Source organism: Gastrolobium bilobum, unplaced genomic scaffold (genome assembly GCF_033153095.1).
Source record: "Gastrolobium bilobum isolate Gb01-03AN ecotype WA unplaced genomic scaffold, APGP_CSIRO_Gbil_v1 utg2897, whole genome shotgun sequence".
Lineage (NCBI taxonomy): Eukaryota > Viridiplantae > Streptophyta > Magnoliopsida > Fabales > Fabaceae > Gastrolobium > Gastrolobium bilobum.
Window position 1 is genome coordinate 1 of NW_026895454.1, and position 13,309 is coordinate 13,309.

Genomic DNA, 13,309 nt, shown 5'->3' on the forward strand with positions numbered 1-13,309 from the left:
TATGTTATGTTGTGTGCCTTGACTAGTTCGTATTGCTAGTCTTCTCTGCGCGTGGGCTTCACGCGCCACCTTCTGCCGGCGCGTGAGCACTATTGCGAGGAGGCTTCGGCCGGTCTTGGACAGAGAAGCTCGTCTTCTCCTCCTCTTTACTACTCGGATCTGTGGTTGGTTCTTTGTGAGTTACTCTAACTTTGTGTCCCGCACCTCTTCTTGATTGGTGATAAGACTCAATTTCTCTTTTATTCGGTTTGTCTCTTTGTAATTTGATGGCAGCAAACCCTCCAATTCATTCGGAGGTCAAGTCTTCATCTCCTCCTTTGAGAAATTCTCCCAATATCATCTCTACCAATATTGGGTCCATTACCTCTTCAAAATTGAAGGGATCTGTTAATTACAAGAACTGAGCCACCTCTGTTCGAGTTTGGTTCTTTGGACAAGGATATGGGAACCATCTCACAACTAAGTCTACTGATGTCCCTAAGGAGGACAAGTCTGATTGGGAAAAGATTCGACAACCAACTTCTGAGTATCCCTGGCAATCCATTGATCCGATTGTCTTGGATATCTTTTATTCATTTCAAACTTGCACTGAAGTGTGGGGGGAAGCAAAAAACCTCTACACTAATGATGTTCAGCAGCTCTATTTCATCATCTCTCAGTTTATGGAATTGAGCAAATCATCCGACAATCAGATGGAGACATATATTGGCAAGAAGTCGCTCTTTGATGCACATATTTATATGCTGCTACTGCATGCATCGGAAACAGGTGAAACGTCTCTTTATGGTTGCCACACTTTCTGGCCTTCCCGAAGAATATGATAATGTTCGTGATACTATCTTGACTAGTGGGGAGCCTAATCTATCCATAACGTATCAGCGTCTTCTGAATTTGAATAAGAAATCTGCTCCTGCATCGTCTTCTGCTGTTGATTCTACTGCTCTAGTTTCCCGTACTGATTTTCGCGGGCATATTGGAGGAGGACGTGGTCGTGGTAGAGGCCCAGGAGGCCGGGGCCCAGGAGGCCGGGGCCCAGGAGGACGTAGCCCAGGAGGTCCAGTCGGACGTGGTCAGCGACCTCGTTGTCATTACTGTCAGCAACTTGGTCATTATGAGGAACGCTGCTACACCAAGTATCCTCACATGCGACCTTCTTTTGCTGCTAATGTAGCTCAATCGGATACTGCTTCAAATGGTTCAGTCTCTCTCTCCTCTGAAGAATATGCAGCATTCCAGGCCCTTCTCAGGAAGTCCTCTCCTCAATCTCAGGCCTCTGCTTCAGAAACTGGTAATCCTGTTGCTTGTGTTTCTCATTCTGCATCACTTGGTCCTTGGATATTTGACTCAGGTGCTACTGATCACCTCTGTGGTAATAAGGAACTCTTCTCTTCCCTTACATATTCTAATAATTTACCCTCTTTTACTCTTGCTGATGGAACTACGGCCCCCGTTCATGGGATTGGACAAATCTGTCCAACCTCCTCATTGACCTTGACATCTGTCTATTACATTCCTCACATCCCTTATAATTTAATATCGGTTAGTAAATTGATCAATTCTCTTAATTGTATTGTCACATTCTCAAATCATTCTGTTTCTGTGCAGGACCCGGGTACGGGAAGATGATTGGAGTGGGCCGTGAGTCACGGGGTATGTTCTACCTTGATGTGCCGAGTCCTTCAGTTGCTTGTTCTCTCATAGAATCTCCACGGCTCATCCACAGTCGTCCCGGGCATCCTAGTCTTGCGAAATTGCAGAAGATGGTTCCTCTTTTATCCGGTCTTCAAACTTTAGATTGTCAGTCATGTCAGCAAGGAAAGCACATACGCTCCTCCTTTGCTAATCAAGTCAATAAACGAGCTGATGCTCCTTTTTCAATTATTCATTCAGATGTTTGGGGTCCTAGTCCTAGTGTGTCTATTTTAGGTTTTCGGTATTTTGTCACCTTTATTGATGATTTCTCCCGTTGTACTTGGATTTATTTAATGAAAAACCGTTCTGAGTTGTTTTCTATTTATCAAAGGTTTTCTGCTGAAATTCATACTCAATTTGGTGCTTTTAATCGTATTTTACGTAGTGATAATGCTAAGGAGTATGTTTCTGTTGACTTTTCTCACTTCTTAGCCACACAGGGTACTTTACACCAAACCACTTGTCCTCACACTCCACAACAAAATGGAGTAGCTGAACGTAAGAATAGACATCTCATTGAGATTGCAGGACTCTTCTTATTCACATGCATGTTCCTCTTCACTTCTGGGCTGATGCAGTCCTTGCTTCTTGCTTTCTCATCAACCGCATGCCTTCATCTGTGCTTAATAATGATATTCCTCATAACTTATTGTTTCCAGATGTTCCTCTCTTTCCTCTATCCCCACATGTTTTTGGTTGTACCTGTTTTGTTCATGATCTCACTCCTGGTAAGGATAAGTTAACATCCAAAGCCTTTAAATGCATTTTTCTTGGTTATTCTCGTCTTCAAAAGGGTTATCGCTGTTACTCTCCTGACCTCAAGCGTTACTTAGTTTCCGCGGATGTCACCTTTTTTGATCAACAACCCTTTAATTCTATCCCATCTTCATTGTCACAGGTTGATCATGTTCTTCCTGTTCCTTTTCTTGACTTGTCTTTGCCAGATGCAGGTGCTTCTACTCCAGATAAGCCATCACCTATTGCTCCAGTACCTAAGGACCGTCCACTTCTCACTTATCAGCGTCGTAAGACAGTACCTCCAGTCGACTCGACCCCTGCTGACTCATTGCCCTCTGCAGTTGATTCTTCCCTTCCGGATCCTTCACCAGAGGCTCTTCCCATTGCTCAAAGAAAAGGTACACGTACTACTCGTAACCCTTATCCTCTTTATACCTTCTTGAGCTATGATCGCCTTTTTGCTCCTCATTTCACCTTTGTTTCTAGTCTTTCTTCTGTTTCTATTCCTAAGACCACAGGTGAAGCATTTTCCCATCCAGGATGGCGCCAAGCGATGCTTGATGAGATGACCGCACTTCATACCAATGGCACTTGGGACCTTGTTTCTGCTCCTCCAGAGAAGTCTATAGTTGGTTGTCGCTGGGTGTTTACTGTGAAAGTTGGACCTGATGGCCATGTTGATCGTCTCAAGGCACGCCTAGTTGCCAAGGGTTTTACTCAAATCTTTGGCCTTGATTATAGCGATACATTCTCTCCAGTCGCTAAGATGGCGTCCGTCCGCCTATTTCTTGCCCTTGCTGCTGTTCGTCACTGGCCACTCCTTCAACTTGACATCAAAAATGCCTTTCTTCATGGTGATTTACAAGAAGAAGTTTACATGGAGCAACCACCTGGTTTTGTTGCTCAGGGGGAGTCTGGGAAGGTATGTCGTCTTCGAAAATCCTTATATGGTCTCAAGCAGTCTCCTCGAGCATGGTTCAGTCGCTTCAGTTCTGTTGTACAGGCGTTTGGCCTAATTCGCAGTAAAGTTGACCATTCTGTATTTTATAGGATTACATCTCCTAACAAGTGCATCTATTTGTTAGTCTATGTTGATGACATCATCCTCACCGGAAGTGATCAAGACGGAATCCATCAGTTAAAACAACATTTATTCAGTGCATTTCAAACAAAGGACCTTGGGAAGCTGCGTTACTTCTTGGGAATTGAGGTGGCGCAATCTAGACAGGGCATTTCTATCTGTCAAAGGAAGTATGCCTTGGATATCCTAGAGGAGACTGGTATGTTGGGGTGTAAACCAGTTGATACACCAATGGATCCTAATGTTAAGTTATTGCCCAGACAGGGGGAGCCGTTATCTGATCCTGGACGTTATCGAAGGCTGATTGGGAAGCTCAATTATCTTACTGTGACTAGGCCAGATATTTCTTTCGTTGTCAGTACGGCCAGTCAGTTCCTTGATTCCCCTTGTGATTCACATTGGGATGCTGCTGTGAGGATCCTCCGATACATCAAAGGAGCACCAGGAAAAGGTTTGTTGTATTCGGATCAGGGAAATACAGAAATTTGTGGTTACTCAGATGCCGATTGGGCAGGATCACCCTCGGACAGACGCTCTACTTCTGGTTATTGTGTCTTCTTCGGAGGAAACTTAATCTCATGGAAAAGCAAGAAACAACCTGTTGTTTCCCGATCTAGTGCAGAAGCTGAGTATCGTGCAATGGCAAATACTACCTGTGAGTTGATCTGGTTAAAGCAGTTGATTCAGGAGCTTCATCTTTGTGAACAGAAACAACCCATGACACTCATCTGTGATAATCAAGCTGCGCTACATATATCCTCTAATCCTGTTTTTCATGAGAGGACCAAACATATAGAGATTGATTGTCACTTCATTCGGGAAAAGATTCAGTCAGGAGAAATCAAGACAGCTTTTGTCAACTCGTCTAATCAACTAGCAGATGTTTTCACTAAAGCTCTTAGAGGTCCTCGGGTTGAATACATTTGTAACAAGCTTGGTGCTCATAATATATACGCACCAGCTTGAGGGGGAGTGTTAGAATATTAGATATGATATGATTAGATTTGATTAGATATGATTGGATTCTGTCTTATCCGTAAATAGTCTGACTGTATTCTGACTGTGTTAGGATTAGGTTTGGATTAGGTTTGGGCCTTACACTTAAGCCCATTAGGGTCTCTATATATTGTAACTCCCTGACACAGATCAATATACAACGTATTCTTTTACATTTAACTGGGAGAAAAAGAAAGCTCAAGAAAGGCAAGAAAAGCCATTGGAGCTCTCACCTTATGCAAAGATTCCATATCCGCAGAGGTTCAGCGAGGAAATCAAAAAGCAGCAGTATTCCAAGTTCCTTGATATTTTCAAGAAGCTGCAAATCAATATCCCGTTTACTGAAGCCTTGGAGAACATGCCCAATTACGCAAAGTTCATGAAAGATCTTCTATCACGAAAGCGTAAGCTACAAGAATGTGAGACAGTGACGCTGACAGAGGAATGCAGTGCCATTATCCAGAAAAAGTTGCCTCCAAAGCTTAAAGATCCAGGAAGATTCAGCATTCCATGCAACATAGGCAATATAGAAGTGAAAAATGTTCTTTGTGATCTCGGTGCCAGCATCAACGTGATGCCACTATTTATGATGAAGAAACTGAGGATCACTGAAGTAAGGCCAACCAAGACAATAGTTCAACTGGCTGACCGCTCTACAAAGCAAGCTTATGGCATTATTGAGGACATACTGGTAAAGGTTGACAAATTCATCATTCCTGTTGATTTTGTCATCCTTGATATAGAGGAAAATTCTACTATTCCTATGATCTTCGGAAGACCTTTCTTGGCAACCTCAAGAGCGCTGATTGATGTACCGAAAGGCGAGTTGATCTTACGGGTAGACGGGGAGCAAGCAATTTTCAAGTTCTTTGATAAAGAAGTTCCCTCACCTATAATTCAACCGGAAGATCAAGTCTACTATATTAGTGAAAAGAAAGGAGAAGAAGAGCACAAAGAGAATTCTTCTCAAGAAAGTAAGCCAAAGGTTAAAATGGAGAAGCTCAGGAGCAAGGGAAAACACGTAAACACAAAATTCAAAGCTATTGAGCCTACTTCATCTCACTCGTATGCACAAGAGTACTATGGGAGGACACCATTTCTGAATGATAGTGCTTGGTCATCACCAAGCCCATGCTTTGAACCACCATGAACATAAAAGAGGTACGTCAGGCTCATGACGTAAAACAAGCGCTTGTGGGAGGCAACCCAACTATATTTTTTATTTTCCAACATTTTAGTATAGTATTTTAAATTTAGTTTAGCTTATTTTAATTATTCTTAGCATAGTTTATTTTAGTCATATCATAAAAATCAAAAAAAATAAAAACATTGAGGTTAATAATCAAATTCTGTTGAGATGGGCTTTCAGGTGTAAGTGGGATTAAAGCATACACAGGTACGCAACTCTTATTCATTTATATGTTTTGTGTATGATATTGAGCAGAATTATTGAGGTGGAAGAATACACAGTAGAGATGAATGCAAGGAATAGGAAAATATGGAGAAAATTTTCTAAGTATTGAGAGCTTAAGCCCTTAAAGGAGGCTTAAGCCTCCAAAAAAGTGACATTTCTCTCGGCCCTAGCGCGCTTAAGCTCTCTGAATCGCGCTTAAGCGCGAATCACTGCGCTTAAGCGCGCTCATCTTTGACATTATGCATACTGTTAAAGTATTTCAGTTCTATATACTCATTATTATTTTCAGATGCATCTGAATATAAATCTGGGAATTGTTATGTGGAAATTGCACTAACTTTGCAAACATGTTGGATACTCGAATACTAATGCTGATATGGTTGCAGACACTACACAGGATGCTGATAGAAATGATATTGCACCCACTACTGAAATTGATGAGGATTGACCATTGTCTCAATGTTTAGATTCTTTTTTCTTTTGTTGATTTTAGTTCATGTTGATATGAGATGTATATTGAGACTGATCTTGACGTGACTATGATTTTTTTTTGGATATTACATGCTGACGTAGTTTCTTTATCTGTGACATGTGTGCAGAGTACAATATCAAATTTTTCTGATTTCCTGCTTAGGATTCTTTTAGATTTAAGTTTATTGCTGAGGACAGCAAGATTTAAATCTGGGGATGGGTACCATGCAATTCATCAGACCATAAACTTCACATGGTCGGAAGAAGAAACTCTTGATTACATGGAGTACACAGAAATATCCAAATTACAAATGCAGTTTTTCAGGGGAGTTTCTCAATATTATTTTCATATTATATGATTTTAAATATATTATTTTGATTTAGTATTAGTTTATTTTAAGGTCTTCATATATATTAGTTAGTTTAATATTTAAGTTTTTTTTTTAAATTAGTTTTAAGACCCCTTCCATCTTAGTCAATAAATAATTAGTGGATCTTAAGAGATTTTCCATTGTGCTTAATATGGATGCATAATGAATAATTACATGAAATTGGTTGATAGTTGATATCAAGGGTATAATGATGTAAATAAATTTTATTTTCGTACATAAATGAGCGTCAGTTAAGCATGCTTCATAGTTCACTGGAATAAGAGAAGAATAACTAGAGTAATCAAAGAGAGAGTGGAAAAATAAGTCTCACATCCTTAGCCGTAAACTTTTGAGCCTAAACAGAATTTTTTTTGTGGTGTGAACTTTACTGTTGAATCACACTAGAACTTGTTTTGTTTCTCTTTGAAATGGTATGTAGTATATGTAGTATACAATTGTTGAATTGATAGAGGCAGTTCTTTTTAAAAGCTAAATAGCCAAATAGCCACCCTGAAGGTTTATTCTTAGATTAAGCCCTTTTGAGCCGAGGCCTATTTGTTCATTGACAATACATTATGAATAGCCATTCCATACACATCCTCACCTGAACTGATTAATTTTCAAAATTAAATGAGGAACTGGATAGGATTGAAACAAAAAAGAGAAAATCAAACTCTAAGTGTATGGGAGAAAAAGGTGAAAAGAGGGAAATTGCCACAAAATGGTGGAAAAAGGAAATAAAAAGAAAAAGGTTGAACTGTTTATCTGTACAAAAACAGAAAAAGAAAAACAAAAGGAAGAAGGAAAAGAAATAAAAGACTTATATTATATGAATAAGTGGAAGAAGAAAAGAGGAGGAAAATAAGAGAAATCTGTTTACTATATGTTGAACAGTTAAACTAGTTCCTCTTTGAAGTTGAATTTTGATCAGTTATCTTAAGCCACTTACCCAGATGATTCCTTTCCTTTTACCTAAGCCATGTTACAACCTTAACAAAGACCTCTTGATTGACTTTGTATACTAGTAACACTGTGGAGAGTGAGAATATAAACAAGCTTATGGTAGTGTTAATTTAGTGAAGTAAGAGTGAAACACATACCCTTAAACACTGAATGTGAGTGAATAAATAAAAATCCAGTGAGAGGGTGTTGTGGAAATTAAATTGTACTACTCTTTCTTTTGAGAACGCATGTTATGATTTTATGACTGGTGAATTATGACTGTTTGCTTGAAATTGATGTGTCATTGATTTTTAATAAGTCTGAATACTTTGATATCTCATTATTGATCAGTTTTCTACCTGTTATTCATCAAGCATGACTAGCCGTCTCCAAACTTTCCCATAGTTTTATTCTAATTAATTGCTGAGGACATCAATGTTCAAATCTGGGAATTGTTTGATAAACCTTTAGTTTATCTTGTTTAATGGACTAAAATAATATGAATTATCTAGTTGAACAAGTCAAAAATTAGGGTTTTAAAATGATAATCATGAACATTATCTGATTGTTGGAACTAATTAATATATTTGTTATTTTTAAAGGGATTTGATAACAAATGATTCAAATATGAAGATTTAGATAAAGAGAGATCCAATCAGAAAAGAAGATGAATCAAGGTGAAAACAATAAGATTGAAGATCTTATCAAGTTGTTAGAAGTGGGAGCTTAAGCCCCCATTCACAAGCTTAAGCGCCCAGACAAGTCCAACTTAGGCCCATTCAAGTTTTCTACTGCAATACGAACTCTTGATCTATTTAAACACCATTGGGGACCAGAAATACATAACTTTTACATTGCTAAACAACTCTTGGGTGCTTGGAGGCTGAAGGAACGCAGAGAAACATCAGATTCATGTTCGTGAGCGGCGGAGACGGATCAACGTCAAGTGTTCACTGGAGATGTTGAAGATCCACCAATCACTTATGGAGTTTGGGGGAGCTTTTCTATTTTCTTTTGTTCTTGATTTTGCTATGTCCGGCTAGTTCTTTAAGTAGTTAGGGTTAGATGGACTTTAGTCGATTTATTATGTTTTGAACAATTCGCTGTGTTAATTTTCCTTTATATCATGAATGAAGTTATCTGTTTTTAATGCTTTATATAGGCTTGAATCTTATATAATGATCATCGGTGAATGCATGACAATAGAAATGTTGGTGTGTGATCCATATCTGATAACTTCATCGTAAACGTTATGATTCTAGGGATAGACATAGGGTTTGCGTAATCTTTAAGATTCTTGAATTTAATGCTTGCATGCTTCGGGAATAACCGGGGAACTAGGGTTCTTCCAATATTGTAAAGCTTTTAGAGTAACAAGGGATTGAGCTCTAATAACATGCGAAAGAATTGATTAGATTGATACTAAGGACAATTAACATTAAGAAGGAATTCAAACGTAATAAGGAGATTAAATGAAATCGAACCCCTAGCTACGTTTTTATTTTATTAGTTAAATCACATCTTTAATTTCTTGTCTTTAATTCTTGCAAGTAATTAGCTTCAATATTTAATATTTTAATTTTGCAATTCAAATCCTGTTTTCGAATACAACTTCGATTGTCCAACTTAAGTTGCGATAGTGAATTGGTGCTTGAACCGTAATCCTCGTGGGAACGATCTCTTACTTAATCATATATTACTTGTACGATCGGTGCACTTGCCGTGAGTAGCAACAGTAATATATGTTTCAGATCTCTTTTGCCATCCGTTGCTCTCTCAATATGTTGGGGGCTACAGATTTAGTCCTAGGGCTTCAATCCTACATCACATTGTATCAACTGTGTGCAGAGTATTGAACAGCTAACCAAACTAATCAGTGCTAAAGAGAGTACAATACTTTTGAAGTTCCCTTGGAATCATCAATTAATCCACACAGAAATGGAAGCAACTACATCACTTACTCAAGCTCTTGCCGAAGCGCATCAAACAGCTCTCTTTTGGTCTGTTTCTCAGCCCCAGGGGTGTTCAGAACCTTACTCTGTTCAGCCATCTTTATAGTAGTGTTCTTGAGCTCCTCCTGCAGAAAACAAAACACCACAAACTTACAAAATAAACTTTGCGAACATTTGAGAACTTGTAAGCCAATCACAGTAAAGTTCTAAGCAAATGGAAGAAAATTAGACACATAGACATACCATTAGAATTTAGAAAAAGTTTTGTATGCGAAATAAAAAAAAAAATTGAAAAAAAAAAAAACGGATGGTAGAATAGAAAGTACATTAGCTTTGAGCTGGTTGATGATCTTCAATCTGAGGGCATCAATTGTGCCGTCGTTCATCAGCGACTCCAACACATCTTCAGGAGTGATTACCGAGGAAGAAGCCATACGTAAATGTCGAACCGTAACTGTCGATGTCTTATCGATTTTACGCGTGATCGAACCGGTTTTAAAACGCAATAATGTATTGATGGGTGTACTGTGAGTTTGAGGAAACGAGGACAAACCGAAACTCTGAAAACCCTAATCGATGGACGAAGGAAGAAGGCGACAACGGAGGGAAAGCAATATGGTCAGTTACACAGCTGGCAGTCGGCCAGTCAGGCCCCCAACTCCTAAATTTTATACTCCCAATTAATTAATCAGAAAAATATTTTTCTGACAAGTAGTTTAATGGACTTAATAATTTTATTAAGTGGGAAAAACTGTAAAATATAACTTAAGGGTTTAATATTTGTAATTTTATTGTAGAACATTTTTACCTGCCATGTTCACATCAAATTAAGTAGATCCTATTATCTTTTCTCTCTTTCTATTTTTATATTAGGACTCATTTATTTTTATTTTTATGTGAATATTATATTTTTTTTTTTTTGAAGCAGAAACATTTTTCCTTAATTTAAAAATAAAAAAGATTGTCAATATATTTGTTTTTGAAGATGAATTTCACACGTATTTTTATGAGACTATTATTTTTTTATTTATTTTTTTGTATATTATGAGACTATTATTTCGAGAGTACTATTACGTTTACCTATGAGCGGCATATTTATAAAGGTGTGCATGACAACTATTCTATTCCCTAGCATTGTTTCTGAAAAGAAATAATTCTTTTCTATTTCTGTGCCTTGGAACAATTTCTGAGAAAAAATGTGTTTGATAACATATTCTATTTTTATTCTGAGAATGAGAATTGTGTTTGATAACATAACAAAAAATATAATAAAAAATAATTCCTATTAAATATAAAAAAAAATTGGATAATCACTTTCATTTTCATATGGTGTGGTTGTGGTGGTAATGGCGGCAGGGGGTGGCATGGTGGTGGTGGTGGCGACGGCAGTACGTTAGTGGTGGTGGCAGTAACGTGATGCTGATAGTGGTGGTGGTTGTGACGGCAGTGGCTGCGGCGATGGCGAAGGTAATGATGACGGCGGCGATGGTAGTGGCGGGGGTGGTGGTGGTGGAGGTGACGACAGTGGCTGCAACAATGTTGGTGGCGGTTGTGGTTGGTGGAGTTGGTGACGGCGACAATGGTAGTGGTGACATGGTGGTTGTGATGGCTTCGTGATGGTGGTGGCAGTGGTTGCGACGGTAACAGTGGTGGTAGGTGACAGTGGTGGTGGCAAGGGTGGTGTAATGGTGGCGACGGTGGTGATGGTGGTGGCGGCTGTGACGATGGTGATGGTGATGGCGGCGATGGCAGCAGCGGTGACGGTAGTGGTGGTTGGTGACATAGTGGTGGTGATGGTAGCGGTGGCGTCGTGGTGGCGATGATGTTGTGGCAGTGGCGGCGGTGACAACAGTGGTTGTGATGATGGTGGTGGAGGTTGATGGCGGTAGTGGTAACTGTGGTGGTGATAGTGGCGGCGATGGTGACGTGGTGATAGTTATGGGTGGAGGTGGTAGTGATGGTGGCGGTGGCATCGTGGTGGTAGGGGATGGCGACGACGACACTAGTGGTACGACTGCGTCGACGACAATGGTGGCGGTGATCATGTTGGGATGATGGTGGCGGTGGTGGTGGTGATGGTAGAGTTTGAGAGTGATGAGAGAGATAAATATTTATCATTTTGTGCCAAAGAACAAAAAAAGCTGAAATTTTCTAAATTTTTTTATGTTTCCCAACACAAAAATTAAACCGATTCATCTCGGGAACAAAAAAATAAACTGGTTTTACCAGACAAGTTTTCTATCCATTTCTGATCCCGGTAACAGAAATTAAAAAAAATTAATTCCGAGAAGGTTGTCATGCACATCCTAATTAATTGAACTTTGATATTTTCTTCGGTAAATAGTTAAAGGAAAAAGTGTGTATTTTTTTAAAGAATACACACTTATATCCTTTTAAGAGAGATAAAGAAACAAATTTGGGAAAGAGAGAATAGAGAAAAAATTTGTAATTTAAAATTAAAAAAAACACATTATATTCATCTAAAAGGATGATCCCTTATTTCCAAAAAAAAAAAAAAAAAAAAAAGATGATCCTTTTAAATGACAAATAATAAACTCATAGTTAAATTACTCCAAATGTCTCTAAAAGTGAAATTCGTCAATCAAATTAGTCCTCTGTTAATAAGTTTTAGTTAATATCAGCAAATAACTTAACCACTTAAAGGACATAAATACAAAAATAAATTCTAGAGAAATTAAAATTAAAACTTGGTATATTTATACGGATGAACTGGGACATGTAACAAATGTGAGTTAAAAGTCCATTTAGCACGTCACTACTTAATAGATTTAGAGCCTGGATCTTTTTTTTTTAAGTTAGGAGTTACTTAAAAGCTAAAGCTAAAAAAAAAAAACTTAAAAAAAGAAGCTAAAAGCTGTTTGATAATCACATAAAAGTTTTAGCTTAAAAGTTAATTAAAAGCACATATTTCAAGAAATTTATCTTTCTCTATCTTTATAACTCTTTATTTGAAAAAAGAGAGCACACAATTCAAGAAAAACAGATAAGATAAAAAAAGTTCTTCCTAGGAGCTTTTAATTTTCAGCATTTTTCTTCATTATAAAAAAAAAGCTTTTCATTATAAGAGTTTTTTTCAAAACCTGTTTGGCCTAACTTATGCTTATAAGTAGCTTCTAGCTTAAAACAAAAGATGATCCAAATAGGCACTTAGAGTCCGTTTGTTTGGCTTTCTCAAAAAAATAACTTTTATCTCTTCCTTATTTTAGAAGTGCTTTTTCCAAAGTTAAAGCTATTTATATTTTTGTAAAACTATTTAGTTCTTGAAAAAATATTTGGCTTTTGACTTTTACTTTTTCTAGAAGTTAAAATTTTTCGCTTCTGAAAAAAAATAGGTTTTTAACTTTTTTTTTGTAACTTTTACTTTTTTTAAAAACAAACATCCAAACAATCTAAAAATGAGAAGTGCTTTTTTTTTTAAAAAAAAAAAAACTTTTGTAAAGAAAGAAAAAAGTCTATCCAAATGGGCCCTTCCAATAACAATATTCACTCTGTGTGTTTATAAATTTCAATGTAAATTTCATATGCTATCATTCAATATCTAATCACAGTTTACTTGAAATTCTCTTCCAGCTTGTAAGAGAGACTCTTTTTTAATTTAAAATCTCATTGTTATACTAAATTTTTATATTTG

The 13,309-nt window shown here is 37.7% G+C and overlaps 2 protein-coding genes across 2 annotated transcripts; one reads left to right on the plus strand and one right to left on the minus strand.

The window, feature by feature from the left end:
- Positions 1 to 4,694: 4,694 nt before the first annotated feature.
- On the plus strand, positions 4,695 to 6,369 carry LOC133312575 (uncharacterized; the record flags this gene model as incomplete). The annotated part of the gene is made up of 2 exons (XM_061513802.1): positions 4,695 to 5,328; positions 6,308 to 6,369. Coding segments are annotated over 2 exons (696 nt in total), but the record flags the coding sequence as incomplete, so codon positions are not given.
- A 3,005-nt stretch (positions 6,370 to 9,374) lies between these two features.
- Positions 9,375 to 10,224, minus strand: LOC133312626 (uncharacterized). The gene is made up of 2 exons (XM_061513863.1): positions 9,984 to 10,224; positions 9,375 to 9,782 (listed from the first exon to the last, which is right to left on the minus strand). Exons 1-2 carry the CDS (start codon positions 10,089 to 10,091, stop codon positions 9,663 to 9,665), a joined length of 228 nt encoding a protein of 75 aa, XP_061369847.1. The 5' UTR covers positions 10,092 to 10,224; the 3' UTR covers positions 9,375 to 9,662.
- Positions 10,225 to 13,309: the final 3,085 nt, after the last annotated feature.